Below are 20,964 nucleotides of genomic sequence, written 5' to 3'. Positions count from 1 at the left end.
GGCATGGACACACTACTCACTGCACTCGCTGCAGTGCATGGGGCAGTTTTTGTTTGCCATACACAGTGCTGTTTCTACAGTACGGTCAGTCCCATGGACACTATGCACTCTCCGCAGTGGAGAGAGGCCACTGTGTCCTTTAAGTCTTTCTTACAAACCATTTAATGAAGGTGCTGGCTATTTTTCCAGCTTCTGAACCAAATACTGAATTTTTTGTTCCAATTTACACGGTGACATGTATATATGAGATAGTATTTCTTATTTGGTAGGGGCCCTGCTAATAGCAAAGACACTTCACTGTTTAACTGCCTGCTTAATAAATACCAAAGATTATGGATTCCAATGGCCCTGCAACTAGAAAAGGCACTTCACTGTAAATTGATACTTGTATAGCGCACTACTCACCCGCAAGGGTCTCAAGGCGCTTGTACGAATACCGCTGTGGAACCCTTCCTGGCTTTCCCTGTGAGGCGTCCACTCCTGGGCACCCCCAAGGTGGAGGCCAGGCATCCTTAGCGTTGTGGGGGGCATTGTGGAGATTAAGCAAGCTATTGCCCAGAGTTGCAGAGTGGGACTCCATGATTGGAATGGCACCGAGGCGAGAATTATCAGGTCCGTGGAATTTTTGAGCTCAAGACCTGCCGAGGCAGGGAATTGAACCCTGGTCCCGGGCTAGACCTCTGCATCAGGGTCTGCCACTCTAATCATTGAGCCACACTTCTCCACTGCCGCTCTAATCATTGAGCCACACTTCTCCACTGGGTATGGGACAAGGATGTCGTTGCCAGAATAGCATCTGACATAAATATTGCTTACAAAAATCGCCCCATTGGGGTTCAAAATAGAAAATATTCACCCAGTGGAATGATATGATGGTTTTTCTGTAGATGATACACTGAAATTCTACTATTTAACTCTTAACGTAATTTCTAGCTAAGTAGCAGAGACTACACATGATTTGACTGACCTCTATGCAAACAGAAATTACACTTCACAGTTTCCTCAGTAACCAGCTAAATACTAAAATTGATGCACAAAGTGGTCAGCAGTCATGTAGATAGCAAATAATTGTCATTATTAGCCTAGCCATTGGTTAAACAGCATGTACTACCAGGCCGCCGGCAGGATAAATAACGACTTCCTTTCTTTAATGCCTCTTGCATGTAACAAGGTACTTGCCTCATCTTGAGGTCGCTTTAATAACTTACAACACATGGCTTCTTCATATTATTCCTGACAGAGCAACCATCCTAGCCTCCAGCCCCTTGCATTGTGTCTCACAAGCTCTGCCTGCTACGCGATGCTCCGCCAGGCTTGCAGGGGTTAACGGCCTTGAGCTACCTCCTGTTTGACACAATTGACTTCCTGGAAATGCAGTCCTGGGGAGAGTGGAGGGAGGGTTGAGCCTACAACATTAATTGTAAGTCTCTTTTTCAAGGCTGCCTGTGATTAGAGGCCTCAAGGCCGCATTCAGCAGGGAGTCAATGAACACCAAAGCTAAAAGGATCAAGGCTGCAGAACATATGGAGGGGTGTGGGCCCCAGGGACTAGGAACAGGGGTTGCTGTACTGTATGTGGGTCTCAGGGATAGGAACAGAGGGGGCGTACTGTATGTGGGTCTCAGAGATAATAAGAGGGGGGACTGTACTGTATGTGGGTCTCCGGATTAGGAACAGAGGGTGCTGTACTGTATGTGGGTCCCAGGGATAGGAACAGAGGGTGCTGCACTGTATGTGGGTCTCAGAGATAATAAGAAGGGGTGCTGTGCTGTATGTGGGTCTCAGGGATAGAAACAGGGTGCCGTACTGTATGTGAGTCCCTTGGATAGAAGCAGAGGGTGCTGTACTGTATGTGGGTCTCAGGGGTATTAACAGGGGGTGCTGTACTGTATGTGAGTCTGAGCTATAGGAACAGAGGGTGCCGTACTGTATGTGGGTCTCAGGGGGTAGGCACAGGGGGTGCTGTACGGTATGTGGGTCTCAGGGGTAGGAACAGGGGGTGTTCTACGGTATGTGGGTCTCAGGGGTAGGAACCGACAGTGCTGTACTGTAGGTGGGTCCCAGGGATAATAGGAGAGGGTGAGCTACACAGCAGGATAGGTGGCTACAGGCAGAGCTGTGTAGAGAGCCCCATTAGTAGAATAACAAAGTGTTGCAAGACAGGATTAAGGCACATTGGTAAAGCTGTTTGTGGCTCTCACAGTTCTGCAGGTCAGAAGCAAGGTGCATTGAATGAGCTGTGCAGAATCCAGTGCTGAAGCAGCAGATGGCAACGCAGGTCAGCTTGGAGGTGCATTGGTATATTTATTTTAAGGACTCAATATAGGAAGAAGGGTTGATGCTGGTCAGGACTGAAGTGCAGTGGCAGATGTGTGTAGGCTCCAATGCCGGAGGAGCAGAGGGTGCTGCATCCCAGGGAAGAGCTGCATGAAGTGAATGTGTGTGTATTTACTGCCCCTTGAAGCACCAGGCAGTGGCTGTATTGATTTATTGATTTGCTCTCTAATTGAATGAGTTTCAGACCATTCCTAAGGGCCTACCTAGTGGGTGGCAATTGTTACATATAACATTGATAAATGTGTGTGTGTGTGTGTGCATGTGTGGGTGTGTGCCCCCTCACATCAGTGGAAGTGAGCCCTTCTGTTGGAATGCATGGTGCAGGAGAAGATTTGTGGTCAGCATGCTTCCTTCGAGTGTGTGCATGTTTGTGTGCACACAAGCAGATACACACTTCTGTCCGTGTTGTGTTCTACCAGTGTGCACGTTTGTCAGTATCGTAGTGAAGTCATATACTATAGCCATGTGAGAATAATTTGTCACTGTATGATCAGTATGTGCATGTTTCTGAATTATCCTTAAAATTATCCTCAACAGTAATTAGTTTGTAAAACAAAATAAGTGTAGGTGTCAAAAGTGTGTTTTAGGATCCTGTCACTGGCTCTGCTTAATGTCAGGGTCACTGGAAACCAAGGATCTGTAATCTTATTTCTAAGACTGGGCGGAGTTTGCGGAGTTCCACGTAATGGCTCTGCTTAATGCCAGGGTCGCTGAATACCAAGGATCTGTAATCTTATTTCTAAGCCTGGGCGGAGTTAGAAATAACTCTGCCGCACTACGCAGAGCTCCGTGAGCAGGGGAGTGCATTAGATAAATGCCCTTCGCAGTGATTTTCAGTGCCAGGTGCTTGTCCGCACTGTGCAATCATCGCGAACGGCACCATGTACAGCGCAAGCGGGCGCTGCTTCCTTTCTGCTGCTCAAGTAGATTTTTACTTGAGCGTCAGCTTTCTCAACGTGAACGGACGGTTTCTCAACTCGAGCAGTCACGAACATACGCCACCACTCGCAATGAGATATCTGACCGCTCGCATTTATAAATCTTGCCGGGAAGTTGATTTTCCACGCTTGTGCTCGCCAATTTGATGTTGACGATCGCCAACGAAGAAAAATCTCGCCGGGAGGTGAATTTTCCTCACTTGAGCTCGCCAACATGAAGTTGACAAACGTGAGCGAGGAAAAAACTCCGCTCCCCAAAGCACAGCGGAGTTTTTCAGAACTCGGCGAACTCCGTTTAATGCGGAGTGCAGAAAACTCCACAAACTCCGCGAGTGGAGCTCAATTTACTGCCCAGACTTACTTATTTCATCCTCACACCTCTTTCCCCCATCCCTCTATACATCACTTACTGTGCCCTTTATCTCAATCTTGCAGATTTGTTTTAGGTCTCATTTACAGACAGTATTTAAAATACAATTTTATGTTTCTGCGTCTCGCACTGTGAGAAAGCAGTGGGTTGACACTCCTCTGCCCACGTGGAGCAGCCTCCCCTGCCTGGCAGATGGTACCAGAAGTATACAGCTCAGACAGTGAGTGCCTCTACATCTCTGTGCAGTGTGAAATTGAGCTGAGTAAGTGGATGCAAGTGGCTGGAACCAGAATGAGTTTATAGAGGACACTGGGAAGTTGGAGTTGAGGCCCAGAAGGGGTCCCGCACAATTAGCCAACCAAAAACAAGGTTCAACAATTCAACTGGTCTGCTAAAGTACAGTGCTTTTTATATAAGCTTCACAACCCAGGTTGGTGTATTATGATGCAATGTTTAATGTGTTAGCGTGTATTTTATTTATGCAATGTTTGCCTGCATATTTCTTGGTGTATGTCAATGTGGTGCATGACAGTGCTGTTGCTTATGGCAACACTTTATCGTCTATATGACTTTGGCACCTTGTTGTGCACATGTCTGGTTAAGTATGACCATTTAGGTCAGATAGAAAAAGTGGTGTGTGATGTTATTATGAGCTATAGAGTGGTGCTGGATGTGTCATTAAAGCCCATATATAAATGATCACGGGTCTGTTGATTGTGTGTGGTCAGTTATGTCTACCATGTATTAAATGCGGGGTTGTTTGCTGGTTGTGGGTTTGGACATTGAGAGTAGTCAGAGAAAAATGGTTGTTCTCCAAAACCAGAGTCGCTTTTCTACATTAGTGTAATGTTGGGTGCCACTTTTGAGGCTGAGTAGACAACCTTGGTAGTAGGTATACTATACTTTAGAAATGTGGTCACCTCTTGTTTAAAAAAGGAGAGAGTGAGAGAGAAAGAAGGAGAATGAGAGAGAGAGAGAGAGAGAGAGAGAGAGAGAGAGAGAGAGAATAATTGTGGTGTGCATTTGAGTGTGTAAATGAGGGAGTATATGAGAGTCTGGTGACAAAATGTGGGCCTGTCAGAGGATTACAACTATAGATAATCTTTTATAGGGGTGCTAGGCCCAGAAGAGTCCCTCAGAAGTATCAGACAATGCCCCCTTCCCTTCTGGCACTAGATCTGGGGTGACGGCTCGGCTAAATTTCTGGAACACAGTTTACACCAGCCTCCCAAGAAAATTGCCACTAGTCTTTAGGTCTTGTAACAAGAGGCCAGGCTGTGTCTAAACCTGAAAAGACGAAACTGGTTTTGAAATCCACACACTGGCTCCCAGTGGAGGCAAGGAATAAATCAAGACCTCACACACAGTGCACAGAGCTTACGGGAACCGATGCCCTGGTTACCTGCAGAAAATAGCTACTTACTACACAGCAGCTGAACCCAGGAATTGAATAAAGGGGCAACACCATAATGGAGGGCCCTGACCACCTGTGGGGCCGAAACTTGGCTCAAGGGAGGGGCACACCAACGGCATTTCCCGCTTGGCGTTAATTATGAATTTAGTGTGCTTTCGAGATTGCCCCGGAAGTCGTGCTTGGTGCCCATTGGCTGCCAGGGGTCAGCTGGGATACCTGGATGGCATGCAGGGGCACAGGCAGGAGGGTTTAAGCCGTGGGTGGTTTTGAGCACTCACATCGCCTCCTGTTTAGCTGTGTCCCTGCTAACCGTCGATGCAACCTGCTGCCCGGAACACAGTCTTCTTTAGCCCCGCCCCTCCGTCCCTAGTTCAACAATTTGGAGATGGAGTGAGTATGATGGTCTATGGTTGATTTTCTCTATATTGATTTCCTTTTAAGTGTATGTTCATGATTCTTCATGTTTGTAGCAAAAATGAAGGCAGTATGGGCCCCAAAGCTAGTAGGCACTTTGGCATCTAGAACAAGAAGGCAGACGAATTCTGGATACATTTGGCTATGAACCTTTGAACAAGTCGGGCAGAACAAATATGGTCTGGAAGGCAGGGCCAGGGACGTGCACTACAGCCATTGTCCTTGGCTCTCCGGGACTCTATGACACTGCCCAGGAGATTTAGGGGCATTCGAGCTTGTGCGAGGGGTCCAAGGCCTGACCTGGTTGCCCAAGCCCATCTCCTGTTGGGTGCCGGGGGGGTCCCTCTCTGGGTTGCTCTTGCATGGATGTTTAAGGGGCTCAGCTGACTTGCTGGCCTTTGGCTTCCCTCCTTCTGAGGGAGCATGGGAGTTCTCTATGTAAAAATTATATCAATCAATCAGGGATTTCTGAAGCGCCCAACTCACCCGTGGGGTTCTCAAGGCACTGGCAGGGGATTTGTGCAGCAACCTCTTACGCAAAGAGCCAGGTCTTGAGGCTCTTCCTGAAGGTATGCAGAGTAGGGGAATGGTTGATGGTGAGCGGAAGTTCGTTCCAGGTCTTTGCCGCGATGTAGGAGTAGGCTCTTTCAGCCGTTCTGGCTCTGTGGATGCGAGGGGTTTCGGCCAGGGCGAGGCCCGCAGAGCGGAGGCTTCTCTTGGGTGCGTAGAAGGAACCTCTTTGGTTGAGGTAATGGGGTCCGGTGTTGTGGAGGGATTTGTAGGCGTGAGTGAGTAGCTTGAAGGTAACTCTCTTCTGGGTGACTCGTGGCTAGCACTCGGGCTCCAAAGTCACTTCAACTGTACTCTAGGAGCCAGACGCATGGGCAAACATGACTTCAACAATCTGGTCAGGCAATTCCAATGTATAGAAGATTTCTCAAACTCTTTTCGATTTTATTTTAAAGTATGTTCATTGTGTGATGGAATCCAATGTCTTTAATACTATCTTGTGGTGTAATAAATACGGTCCGAGAGTAGCCCATAGTTCGGGCCCAGGGGTTTCATGGGTTTTTCTCAACCACCATCAGCCACGGCCGCTGTAGATATGAGCGGTGGGGAGGTGGGGCTGGCTCGGGGGGGGGGGGTTTCAAGAGACGACCACTAGGGAAAATAAAATAAATAATGAATTGTCCCTCGTGGTTGTCTTTCAAAATCCCCCCCAGCCGGTCCCGCCGCCCACCCGCTCTTACCTGAGCGGCCGCGGCTGACTATCATGAGCCTGAGTGCGGTCCTCTACTTGTCTCAAAATCAACCTACATTTTAATCTTTAGAAGATGGGGCACAGACTTCATGGACTTTTAAGTATGACATTCTAGAGCTGTCCTTCCGCGCAAACCCAAACCTCCTCAAATTCAGAAAATACCTTATGACACCCTCACTCAGTCTTTGAATCAGAAGGGTTTAGGCACCATGGACCAGAAGGGTAGCAAGAATACCATTGGCCTTTTTGCAAGCAAGGAAAATATCCCCTTGGACTGCTGTCGAGATGGTAAAATACAGCAATTATCAGTGTTCAATGGGCCCCTCAGACCTTTGGGCCCCGGTGCCACTGCCACTGCTTCACAAATGGTAGCCCCGTCCCGGCTATGGTCTAAACCAGGCACGCAACACCCATTGGGCTCACCGGGCTTCAGCCCCCCACCCTCATGTGGGTCAGCCCGGCTGAGACAGCCTCGTGGGCTGATTACTTCACAGGTCTTAAAAAGACCATTTACTCGTTAATGAGGCTTTTGTTGTGTTTTCACCCCTTTTTACAGCCACTCTGCCTATGGCTGGAAGACTTAGCCCCCCCCCGAAAACTTCTTCAGCCCCCCCCCCGAAATTTGGCTCTCGTTGCCCGCCTGGTCTAAACCCTTCTCCCTGAACAAAGCAAATCAATAAAGCAGACTTTATACACCCATGTATTTTTTGCAAAACTGATTGATCAACAACCAGCTGCCACCGAGATCCTTTGGAAGCTCCCACAGTGAGTTCAAACGCCAACCGCCAGCTGGCGCACCAAAGAACACACCCCATGCATCAGAGGCCCTCGGTGACAGTTCTTCGTGTCTAAAGCAGGCCACAGAAAGACCCACGGACCCTCCCGACTGGGCTGGGCCTGATTGGATGCCACGGGGGAGTCTACCCTACCGTCCTTATTTCACCTTTGCTAACTCCTCTTTTATTTATTACCATTCCCCCCCCCCCCCCCCCCCTGGTTCTCCAAAGCAGCGCTAACGACGGAATATCGACCGTAATAATAAACCACCCCCTACCCATGCCCTTATAGGCAACTAACTAACTACCGTTCAGAAAGTCCCTTGTTTCTGAAACCACCGAAACATGGCTCACGTTCTAGCTGTTCGGTTTTACCCAGAGTGCCTACAACAATATTCAATGTGCGCATTGTATGATTCTCGCATATATCTAGCGCTTACAACGTCTGATGAGGCGCTAGATTTTGTGCACGTGGTGAATGCGTTTAACTCTGTTCATTGTCAGTAGGAGAGAGGGGAGAGACTATTTCCTGAAATAGTGGGGGAGATGACGGAGTACCGCCTAGTAGTGAATGCCGGAGAGATATTACAGAAACAGCCAAGCGTGCCGGAGCGGAGCCACATTCATTTGTGGGGGCAGGCAGGAGGCGGTGTTTATTATCCCAGAGAGCCCCGGTGTGTGCAGGCAGTGTAGTGGAGACTCCCCCGCCCCTCCCCCTTCCACCCTCTTCCAGTTCCCCAGCAGTCAGCAGTTCTGGCAGTCTAAATGATGCGTGTTCTTATGAAGGGATTTCTGATGGCGGGAGGCCGAGGCGAGCGCCCATCACTCTTACTTGTGGCCCTGACGCGCTGCTTTTAATGACGTGGCAGCTCTCAAACCAGCTGGATAGCCTCAGCATTGAGTCAATTTTACCTCTTGGGAATTACTGTTTTATCCTCCAAAGCGAAGTACGGCTCCCTCGTTTTGTAATGTTTTTTAGGTTTCACACTCCGTCACAATAGGACCTGGTGAGAGGCACAATCACATGGTAACCTGCAAGGAGACTAGGGGCCAGAAGAATAGAGGGGCATATCTACAAGGCGGCGATATAAAATTATCGCCACTTTTGCGGCCGTTTTCGGCCGAAAAGCGGCGATAATTTTATCGCTATATTAGCAAGGTCACGCTATCGCGTGAAACCTTGCCTTAGCACCTGAATTCCTAACACCAACTTTGCATCTCTCATGAGATGCAAAGTGGGCGTTCCTCCCCAGGATAACGGGAGAAATGTTGCTAAGCGACATTTCTCCTATTATCAAGCCTCACGCAAAGCAGCATAGCGACAAGAAAAGTAGCGATAACCTCTGTTATCGCTACTTTCCTTACGCCTGCTTTGAAACTGACTTAGCCATGATATCCTAGGAAGGTGGATATCATGGCTAGGTATGTGAGGCCCTATCAGCAAGCTAACGCCACACTACGTGGGATTATCACTGGGTTTCCAGCGATAATCTCACGTTTGGCAGTTAGCGCTAGGATTTTTATCGCTTTTGAGATAAGCGTTGCTAATAGCACGCTATCTCAGCAATAAAAATCCACGCTAGCCGGCGATAATTATCCTAGCACTAAGTGCGCTTAGCGATAATTATCGCCGGTTGTTGCTGATATGCCCCAGGGTTTGCAACGAGAAAACGTTTTTTTTTCTCGTTGCATTGCAAACTCTGGGATTTGGTAATGAGCATGGTTTGTAACAAGAACATGTGTTTTTTAGATTTATTGAACCATGGGCACTCGCAAACATTTTCCCAGGGGCCAAAACGTTTGGTCTGTGGTGTGACCGAGGGCAGCGCTGATGCCAGCAGGGTGGTGGTCGGGAGAGGGGGAGGGTTGAAGCAAAAGGTGGATGTAGGGGAAGCGAATCATGTATCTAGTGGCTGAACTGAATTGTGCAATGTGAAACCAGAAAACTTGGGATCAATTCCCGCTTCTCCAAATTACCAAATTGTGTGATCTTAGGCAATTGTTTTATTGCATTTTACCTCCTTTTTCTTTCTTTTCACATATAAGAGGACCTTGAACTATATAACTTTAGGAGGTGCGCTGTACGAAAGCTTCTCCTGTGTTTTATTTATTAAACTATAACGTTGTTCATGTATAATAGCAACTCTGGCCACAGAAAGGGTGCACATAACAACTGACTTGCCTTGTAGTTCACTATTGGCATTGTTGTCAGGGTGGGGGGGGAGGGAGGTAAGCATGAATGTTTCAAAATTTATGTTTGAAAACTATCACTTTAAAAAAAAGTACTTTTCAATACGCTGATGTAATCTGGTTTACTAAGGTGAAACAGTTCTTGCAAGTTAATGAAATACACTGTGTCACATTTTTACAAAAATGTCTGTAAAAATTAAGGCGTTCCTGAAGTTAAGCAGTTGAGGACACCCTAGTTACTTCTTTTCTTTAACTTCAATCAACTTTAAATACATGCTTGGCTGTTTAGTTAACAGCAGTCCAGTGCTGCCGTTGACCAGGGGGCTGCATGTAAGGGTCAGCTCCCAGGCCGTACTTTTTAGTATCACTACATTAAAATCACTTAGTGATTCTGTAACATGTTACTGAATCGCTAAATGTAGTTAGGAAATCATTAGGAATTGCTAAATGAAGCGACATGTTTCGGCCATCCCTTCCAAATACCAATTCCTTATGGTATGTGTTAGTTTTGCAACCGAATTGCAGATGGAGTTGTTTATCCTAGATTCTTCTCCCAGGAGCACTCTTACATCCCTCCACTCCTGAGCTCCAATATTATTTTTAATTTCAGTGTTCATGCAAAGCCCACTGCTCTGATAACATAGCACAATTGGATCACTCCTTGATTTCTACACCACTCCTTCACCTACAGACAGTCACACAGTTGCCTAGAAACCTTTCTGTTCAGTCTAAAAACCCCAGTTGTAAACACACTGTCTACATCAGCTCCCTACACCACTGATCCAACAGTTTTGTAACAGCTCTGTTGAGACTGTTAAGCAGGAGCGGCCCGTGCAGCTAAGAGTGGTGGGCGGGGTGGGGGGGTGTTGACAGACGGCAACGAGGGGGAAAAAAAGAAAACCACTTACCTTGCACTCCTCGCTTTGCATATTTGCTGATGCGGCGAGCGCAAAGTACGTGTTTTAAAAAAATATATATTCTTTCCTTGCTGTCGTCTGTTGATTCCCCCACCCCGCCCCACGGCTCTTACCTGCACGGGCTGCTCCTACAGTTAAAGAAGTTAATATCCTAAAAATGGCCACCTGCTCACTGCATTGGGGGACACAAGTGGATGGAAAAGCTGGTGGTACAACCCAAGACCTCTCTTATGTAGACAGTGTTTAGAGTGTGAATCTCTTACCTGCTGTTTGTCGTAGGCCACTAGTAAGTGCTGGAGATCAGGCGAAACCTGGATGCTTGCAGCTTGAATGGACTGCTGAAAGTTTAAGAAAAGGCAAGATCTGAATAAGAGGAATGCAATTGGGGAAGAGCTGAAGGAATAGAAAGCCAAAGAAAATTGAGTTATTTCTGACATAAAAGGGTTATGAAGGGCATGAACGACTACCAGCAAATTACATGAGTTCCTATAGAGAAGAGTGTGTATTCTTTTATAGGAACACTAAGGCACTATAGATGATGATGTGTTTTTTTTATGGGGAACGGAGTAGGTTTCTGAGTGTACAGATGTGGGATGTGGACTCATACAGGGCAGCATTGATTACTTTGGTGAAGGTCGTACATCCTTGTAGGAAAAAGTGTGAATTTCCAGTATACTTGAACAGTTTGTTCAGGAAAAGGCATACATTCTTATAACGAAGGGCATGGATTATTGCTCCATTATGGAATATATTCACATCGACTTACATTCCTAGAGGAACGGGTATGTAGGCCCATAGGAAGACTGCAGAAATCTAAGGGAGTGTGACCCTATGATATAGTACCAGAATATCCTAGTCAGAAAGTCAAGTGACATAAATATCATGTCCTAAATATCATTTACAAAATATCACCTCCCTGGAGAGAATAAAAAACCTATTACAAATGGGACAGTATTTTTTGTAAATGATATTCAGGACACGTTATTTATGAGACAATATTCCTGACAACAATATTCTGAGATACAACTGGCCCTATTGAGATCGGTGTCAATTTCTTCAAGAAATGGCCTAGATTCCATTAGGAAATGTTGTGGATCACTGTAGGAAAGTAGGATCTGCTTTTATGGTTACCCCCACTTTTTGTCTGGTGATATGCTGTTTCTGACTAGTCTGACTGGGATCCTGCTAATCAGGACCCCAGTCTCTGTGCGTTCTCCCCTAAATTGGTATGGTAAGTACTTAGGTACACCCCAGATTGGACACTGGTGTCCCCGTATCAGTCACTAACTAGTATATGGTACTGAGGTACCCAGGGCATAGGTACACCAGGAGTCCCCCATGGGCTGAAACATGCATTATGCCACCCATGTAAACTGTAACTATAGGCCTGCCATTGCAGCCTGTGTAAGCTGGTGCTAGCACCATTTATTAAAGATATAGGTTTACCTATATCGAGGGTCACTGCACTTAACACCTATAAGTCACCCCTAAAGCAGGCCTTTCAATCCTAAAGACAGGGTGCTCGGATGTAAGTGTGAGGGTGCACCTGCATGAGTAGGACACCCCTACAGCCTTCAGAGTCCATTCTCCCGGGCTGTAAGTGCATCAGCCATTAAGATACATAGAGTGGCCATGAGACATTACGCGATGACATCTCTAAACTGGCTGTGACGAACCCTATCATGTTTGGTATCAAACATGTTTGAATCATACTGTGGGAGGTATGATTCCATACACTGTAAAGCTCCTCCTGGAGACCCTCAGTGCTCCAGATACCAGTCTTCTAGACCCAGACAGCACAACATGGCTGCTGCCGACCAGAGACACAATTCTGCCCTCCTGCTGCTGAGCCAAGCTCGAGCAGGGGAAGGCAGAACAATAGGTACCCCGTCGCAGGGAGGTGTGACTATCTCCCAGACAGGATTTAGTGTTTTCAGGGCTGGGTTGGGAGAGCTTGCCAGCGCCACTCAGTCTAATTGAAGGGCACATTTGGTGCCCTCCTTGCATAGTCCAGTTCAAACCAGCTCAGGGAGCCATTGGTACCCGCTCTGGCATGAAAATGGGCAAAGGACAGCGGAGTATCCTCCCCACTGTCTGACCCCTCAAACTGGGAGGGAACCCTGAATCGTCCCAACCCTTTCCTTAGGTTACTTAAGGGCCTACCTGAGGGTGGGTCCCTAGATTTGTCATGGGATAAGATTAATTTCAAGACACACTTCTTCTTCAACCATCTGGGCACTCTGGACTACACTGGACTTTGCTCTGGGCATCAAGGCTGCAACTGAGAAGACTCCTGCTGCTCCTGATCTCGTTGCCCTGCTCGTCTGCTGCACATCCGTGCCTGTGCACCATACAGACACCTTCCAAGGCATGTGGGCATCCATGGCACCTGAATGAATATCCCTTGCAGTGAAGGAGTCATTTCCCTGCATCTGCAGGCACCACAACTAAGCTGACCGATCTGCTGATCCTGGGCTCCCACAGACTCTGAAAGGCTCAGCAACACAGATGGTGGCTCTTCACATCCCTTGAGGCCTGCCCTGTACTTTCACCAAGTTTGAGGCCAGACTTGCGGTTGCAAATGCTTGTTGGCTTCCTTCCACCGAGGTCTTCAGGCTCCAAGTAGCCTCAACCTCAAGCATCTCATGTGACCAAGATCTCTGTCCTCACCACATCACTTGCAGCGTGGGCCTACATCTTTGGTGAGTTGCTCGAGGTCCTCTTGCCATTCCAGTGCCTCCGGCCTGTGGATCCTCTTGAGGGTCATCTTTGCATTCTGTGGGCCCCCCTGATTGCTCAGGGCTTGCCCTGACTCCCCTACTTGTGGTGAGTCCCCCGGTCCTTGCTGGTCCCGACAGTGCACCTTCTTCGTTTTCCACATTGTTTGCGGTTGCCAAGGCTTGTTGGTGCTCCCGACAGACACTGACCCCTCAACTCTCGACAATTGACAGGACAGCTTGTCAACGGCTCCTGGTTTTCCGCAGCATTACCTGGTCCTCACAGCTGCAGCTCCAAGGTCACTGTCATCTCTCCTGCAACACTCGACATCGGTGGGCATTCGCCTTCCGTGCCTCCTGGTCACTCCTGAGTGGAATAGACTCTGTCCCCTCTGCTTGCAGGTACTTCTCAACTTGAATCCACCTTTGGGTTCCACCGGACCCTTACATCTTCTCCAGCAGCGGCATCTTCCTGAAGTCCTTCATTGGGTTCGACTGCGGTTTCCGACGCCACTTCACACTTATTCACCCGGCTTCCCTGGTGTAGGTATTCTGGTTCCTAGGGTATCCACTGGTGAGGTGGCTCTCCAACCTTCTGTATTCCACAGGGTTTCTTCAGGGTCCACTGGGAAGGGTCCTTCTTCTTTAAAATTGTAACAGCAACTTACCCATTGACTTGCATTTATTCCACGGTCGTGTTCCCACTCTGCACACGGGCTCCATAGGGCTCCTGGTTACTTACCTTGGGGGGGTTCCTTGGGTCCCCGGCACTTCTACGTCTTCTGGTTATACTCTTGACTCAAGTCGTGGCTCGCATACCACATTTTAGCATATGGTTTGGTCTCCCCCTAGTGACCACTGTGTATTTCGTGCTACTTACCTGTTTCTATTAAAAAGTATTGAGTATATCTGCTTTACACTCCTTCTGGACTAAGCCTGAAGGCTGCTCTCCACAGCTACCACTTAAAGAGCTTTTTAAGGTTGTCTACGACCACTAAAATCACCATAGGGTTGTCTGGATTGGGGAAAGGTGCCCACTTACATAAGTGTACACCATATACCAAGCCTCACAATCACTGTAGAGAAGGACTTGACCACCAGTGCTGATTACTGTATTGAACTGTTTACAGGTACAGCTCGGACATCCACCCCTTTGAAAGGTATTATCCAGCGTGATCCATGGCTTAAAGTCTAGACGAGGTATCTGCTTCATGAGATCCCTGTCTTCAGGGATGATGTAGAATGAGCCTGTTATTTTATCTTTTTTTCACACAGTAATTCTACAAACTTCCTTCATTCTGAAAAATGCTGTTCACAGCACTTCGAAATCATACTCTCATTTGAAGTCGATAGAATTTTGAAATGTTATGCACTCCACTATCCTAGCATGATCATGTTTGTCATTGAATAAAACAAACAAAGATGATGAGAGGAATGCTTGCTATAGGTCTAACCACTGGCAATAGCTCGGGTAGCACTCCAGCCCATCTTTCTTTTGCTCACCATGCCCCCTCAGTTTCGATCCATATGTAAATCACTATTGGCCCTGCTCCTTATGGGATCAGCCCAGCCTGAACTGCCAGACCAAGCCCTCCCTGAACCGAAACACGAGCACCCCAGAACCTGTTTCGCCCTACTTATGAGATCACCAGTTGGGTACAGCTTGGTTCCAGTGATACAGTGGGCATGTTTCTCAGTGCAGTGAGATGTTATTAAGGCTGAAGATGTCTGAAATCATTGTTACCTATATGAGGAAGGATGAGGAGGATTTTGGTCCAGTATACAGTCTCCTCTGATCTTCAACCATCAAACAAGGGGAATACTGTTCCACTGCGACTATAGCAACCTCTCAGTGGAGCCTGTATTTAGGCACTCTGAGCATGTGCTCATTTGAGCAAGTGCCCTCACCTGCCCAAAGGTGGCATGCTCCATCACTGGGCTTGCTCCTCATCAGGCTGGTGCTCCTATATCCTATGGGCCCCGCGAGCGGGCTCTTTGTCAGAGATCTTTTAATCGCCAATGGGTGATTGGGGGTGTGATTGTATCTCAAGTCAGTGAGTGAGAAGTTTGGGAAAAAAGTGTGCTAAAATCGAGTGGTACACCTCATGGGGCTTTGGAATTAATGGGGCTCCGAGTCTATGTCAAGGTTAAAAACAAAATGAGAGATTCTTGGACATAATGGCCCTAATCTCTTAAGTGTCAAGGTATCTTATGTGGTATGAGATTGAGCAAGTGTGTCTGGATCTCAGTTCATGGTCGGCATGTTTTGCTCTTTTACAGTTCAGGAGAATGATCACGTGGAATTCCATCTAGAGCAAATTATACCTAATTTTCTGAAGCGGATTGGGACCTAAGAGAGTATCTAGGTTTCTTCACCCAGATAAATAGTGTGATGATCCACCTTTAGATACACCTATTTATAGGCACTCACGTCCTTGTATGAGTGCTTTGTTTTAAATCAGTGACCTACATAAAAAAGAGAGAGAAAACCGATATACCTCAAGTTCATTTTAATTAAAATCATGTCACAATTAAATTAAATGTAGTCAAAATATTAACCAGTGCTCAATCTCATGGAACATAAGATACCTTGACACTTGAAATTTCAGAGATCAGGGCCATTTTGTCCAAGAATCTCTTAATGATTCCACTGCTTAAAAACCTTGACTGGCAAGGCTGTCGTGGCCAACCTATAGGTCGATCTCTCTGTTGCCAGCATTCTAAAAAATCCTCAAAAAACTGGCAAATATCCAACTTTCCAGTTATCTCGACGCCAACCAGTTTCTGCATCCTACACAATTTGGGTTTTTTTTCCGGACACAGCACTGAATCCACTCTGGTAGAGGTATCTGATGTTATTAAACTGGCCGTGGACAACAGAAAGAAAGTCGCCTTATTGTTACTGGACCTCTCAGCGCTGTTTGATTCTGTCGCCCACCTTATCCTGATGTAATGTTTAACATCGGGATAGGTGAGACCATGCTGGCCTGGCTGGGCTCCTATCTATCGAATAGAAGGCTATCTGTGTGGATGCTGACATTTGTGTCTGACTCCAAACCCTTTACATTTGGGGTTCCCCAGGGCTTTGCCTTGAGTTGGACATTGTTTAATGTTTACATGACCCCCTTGGAAACCCGGTGGAATCCTTTGGAACGCAGGCCATCTCTTATGCTGAAAACACACAGATCCTTCTAACTTGGGATGGAAACATCTCTAGCACCCAAAAAGATTTGAAGCATGTCTGTCAGCGGTATCCCAGTGGATGTGCCGCAGTAATCTCCAGCGGTAAAAAAACAATGGTTCGGGTGTGGCCAAAAGGTCCAATTATAAAGTGATCCAAAGGAGAGCACTTATGGTTAGAGAGTTGAAGATTAATTATTTTAAAGGAGCAAAACAATTAATAATGTACATAGGGACATAAGTCAGTTCATGTGAAACATTTATTTCCACAACAATAGAATTCAGGTGCTCACACAATAAGTGAAAGAGGCGTGACGTGCAGAGTGATGGTGAAGTTTAAAATAACGGCATCGCATTGACAACAATAGTGTAAAACTCCTCAAGCAACTTTATAGAATAGGAAGAGTTTTGTTGTAAAGGGTCAACGGCGTTTCGATCTCAACTGTTTGAGATCATAATCAGGACATATAACGGGTGAGCAAGCTGAATTGATGCAATTATTCGTAGCGCAAGGAAGAGCAATTGAGGGCTTCAGAAAACAGCTGAGGGTAGACGAGTTCACCCAGATTAATTCGCTGAAGGCACGAGCGTGAGAATATCACGTGTGTGTAAACTTGAAAGGCAGGGTCAGCTGTATAAATTGCGCTGAGCTCCTCTCCCAAGACTTTTCAAACATGAACTGGGAGTCACTTTAACTAAACTTATAGGCAGCAAATGATTAAGCGCAATTTATACAGCTGACCCTGCCTTTCAAGTTTACACACACGTGATATTCTCACGCTCGTACCTTCAGCGAATTAATCTGGGTGAACTCGTCTACCCTCAACTGTTTTCTGAAGCCCTCAATTGCTCTTCCTTGCGCTACAAATAATTGCATCAATTCAGCTTGCTCACCCGTTATATGTCCTGATGATGATCTCGAACAGTTGAGATCGAAACGCCATTGACCCTTTACAACAAAACTCTTCCTATTTTAAAAAGTTGTTTGAGGAGTTTTACACTATTGTTGTCAATGCGATGCCGTTATTTTAAACTTCACCATCACTCTGCACGTCACGCCTCTTTCACTTATTGTGTGATCACCTGAATTCTATTGTTGTGGAAATAAATGTTTCGCATGAACTGACTTATGTCCCTATGTACCTTATTAATTTTTTTGCTCCTTTAAAATAATTAATCTTCAACTCTCTAACTATAAGTGCTCTCCTTAGGATCACTTTAATATTGGACCTTTTGGCCACACCCGAACCATTGTTTTACCGCATATTTCACCGCAGATTCACGTATTGGGGTACCCTTGTTTTTCTTAAAACGCAGTAATCTCCAGTGCAACACAAGTAAGAAAGAGGTACTGATTTTTGGACCTCCCCTGCCCCTCGTGCAGTGGAGTGGTGAAGTCTGGCCTAGTTTTGCTGCATCTCCTCCAACCCCTGCCACAGTGATTTGAAATCTCGGAGTGAATTTCGATAACAAGCTGTCCTTTAAACCACACATGAAGAATGTAGTTAGGAACTGTTTCGGCCTTCTCCGTTTTCTGAGGAAGTTCTTGTTTCTGATCCCTGCCAGAAGATGGTTGTTTATGCCGTCATAACATCTCGGCTAAACTATGCCATTGCATTTTACTGGGGTCTCCCTCTGTACCAACGTAAGGGACTCCAGTTGGTGTAGAACGTAGCAGCCTGGCTCTTGCTTAACATCCCAAGAAACATATCTGTTCATGTCCACCTTAAGGAGTTGCATTGGATACCTATTTGGGCAAGAGTGAAGTTCAAGCGACTTGTGCTAGCTCACAGAGCTTTTTGTGGCATAGGTCCCAAATATACTACTGATAGACTTCCCTACTACCAGCCATCCAGAACTCTATGCTCTGCTGATATATTGCTGGTAGTGGTGCCTAAGACTAAGAGGAGGAGATGGGGAGGCACTTCCTTTTCTGCATTGGCTGCTGTGGGATAGAATACTCTTCCCCTGCACTATCCTGCCATTAAGGATGCGGGTGCCTTTAAACATGTCTTGAAAATTAGGCTATTTAACTGTGCCTTTTAGCTTTTGCTCCTCTCTTGTAAGATCAGCGGTTGATGAACCTGTAGCACCCAGACACTCTCTACAGTAGCTGTGCGCTTTATAGGTTCCAATTGATTTGATTTTAGCATACTTTTTTCCAAACTTCTCACTCACTCACTGGAGATACACTCACACACTCAGTCACCCATTGGTGATTAAAAGATCTCCACCAAAGCCCTTTTGCCTGGCCCATAAGGCATTGCAGCACCAGCCCGACGAGAAACAAGCCAAATGATGAAGCATGCCATTTTGGATTGGTGAGGCTGCTTGCTAAAATGAGTGCATGCTCCCAGTGACTACATACAGACTCCACCGAGAGGCCTCCATAGTCGTAGCGGAACACTATACCAATTGTTTGATGAAATAATTATTACACAAGAAAAGTTTTTCCAAGGGGACAAACTTCCAAGCTTTACAAAGTTACAAACTGTGTTGCCTTCCCCTAGCTTCGACTGTGAGCAACAATTCTTCCAGAAATGATTTTGCTGAATAATTTTACCACAAGAAAATCTTGTTTATGATGAAATTTTCCAGCCAAGTTTTTTTTTCTGGAATTGTTTTACCCACACCTACTTTGCACACATTGTTTCCTCACAATGTATCTTTAAACTTTACAGCTTTTGTTATCTTTATGGAGCTTGTGTGGTGTTGAACAAATTCCTAATGCCGAGAGCCATGCTGTGGAAGAGTATAGATTTCTCCCCGTATAGCAACCTGAATGCTCGCTGCATAATGGTGTTACTCGTATACTCACCAATGTGCTGTTCTCCACCATGGTCTCCTGTTCTCTGCTCCCCATGTCCTGCCGGATTACATTCCCTTCTCTGGTGGTCAGAACAAGCACTCGATCTGAGGAAACAAAAGTGATAGCAATGAAAAATAAGGCAGCACATTTCCATGGTAAATGAGCAGGCCGTGAATGGTAGTGAGTGCACAGAGGATTTCGGACCACTAAGAAAAGACTTTCCCTTGAAATACGACGACATGGGGGAGGTGTGTGCATAAATGTGCCCTTGTGTGTCAGCATTTCCGGGCAAAATCTATGACTTTGTCTGTTTCATTGTTCTTTGTCTTTCAATATGGGTAAAGACGTTATAACATGTTGTTTTCTCAATAAAATATTGAAACCCCTAAATGAGTCGACATTGAATGGAAGTTGGATTCCTTGGACAAACATGTCGGTGATCTGAAAGGAACGAAACACACACACACATATAACCCCATGGTGTTTGCCACTAAAGAGTTATAGTTAGGACCACATGTTCATAGGGAAATTGATTTTCTGGCTTGCTAATAACTTTGGCGCCCTTTGAGGGATCTCAATAAAACTTCCAAAAAACACAGTCTCATCCAACTCAGATTCTGACTGTAAACTTTCCAGGTAATCCGTTAAAAGGGATCTGAGAAAAAGGAGGGTCCTAAAATGCGCTTTCCCCGTGTAATTTTCCATAAGAAGCAGCAAAAACAGCTGAATGGAATTACACCAATTTGGCAGAAAGCTAGATCTTGATACAGAAATCATGCTTTTTTGCGATTTGGTCTAAATCTGTTCAGTAGTTTTTTAATTTTTAAGGATTAAAATGTATGTACATACGCACGGACAAGGACAGAAATAAAGATGAGATTTGATTCGCCACCACAACATCAAAAAAGATGTTGTAGAAGACTTTCGAGAACTCGGGGACTAAGTCTCCGATCCTGTAAAGAGATAAAAAATCATACGGAGGGAGGCAACTAGGCATACCCTGACCTTTGGGCTTGGTGGGGGGTTCCAGAGGGACCACCCTTGGGTGAAATTATTATATTTTTTTAACAGTATAGCAGATCTGCTAGGGATCTGCAGATCCATGGTAAACTTTTTTTTAAAATGACGGTCTACCGCCCTTTCTAAATAAATGCCCCCGAGGTGGGCCAGGGCCCTGGGGTCCCCTCCACGAGTCTCTGGAAGGCCCAGGTGACCCCATCACTGTCTTGTTTCCTGCCTCGATAAGTAAAGGCAGGGTCTACAAACTTCACGCCCTGTCCACACTATCCTATGCAGGAAGCAAAGCTTTGCTTCTGCCCTATGGGAGCAGAGAAATAACCTGCTCCCACCAGGGCAGTAGCAAAGTAACAGAGCCGGATCTTACTAGTACCTAGGATGGGGAGCCGGTACGGACCTTGGATGCCATGGGCCTTACCCCATTATCCCCAACATTGGCACCGGTGCACCCTCAGTAAAATAATAGCTTGTTCCCGCCAGCACCCAAGAGGGGCGCTGGCTGGGCTGGGGAATCGCCAGGGACTGCAAGGGCTACATGGTGTCCCTCCACAGCCCCCAACATTGACTAAAGGTGTGGGTACTCCAGGTGCCAAGATAAATTATTGGCCGGCTCCCACCGACACCC

At 46.4% G+C, this 20,964-nt stretch overlaps 1 protein-coding gene across 1 annotated transcript in view; it reads right to left on the bottom strand.

Annotated features, from left to right (window-relative positions):
• LOC146833288 (inactive dipeptidyl peptidase 10-like) overlaps positions 1 to 20,964 on the bottom strand; it is a 574,623-nt gene that overhangs the window by 462,997 nt on the left and 90,662 nt on the right. The window contains exons 4-5 of the mRNA XM_085601000.1: positions 19,332 to 19,426; positions 10,880 to 10,954 (exon numbers count right to left, since the gene is read on the bottom strand). Coding sequence (XP_085457126.1) covers positions 10,880 to 10,954; positions 19,332 to 19,426 — 170 coding nt within the window. The remainder of the gene's footprint in view (positions 1 to 10,879; positions 10,955 to 19,331; positions 19,427 to 20,964) is intronic.

This window comes from Triturus cristatus, chromosome 4_2, assembly GCF_964204655.1.
Source record: "Triturus cristatus chromosome 4_2, aTriCri1.1, whole genome shotgun sequence".
Classification (NCBI taxonomy): Eukaryota; Metazoa; Chordata; class Amphibia; order Caudata; family Salamandridae; genus Triturus; species Triturus cristatus.
This window is presented reverse-complemented; position numbering and strand designations above follow the sequence as displayed.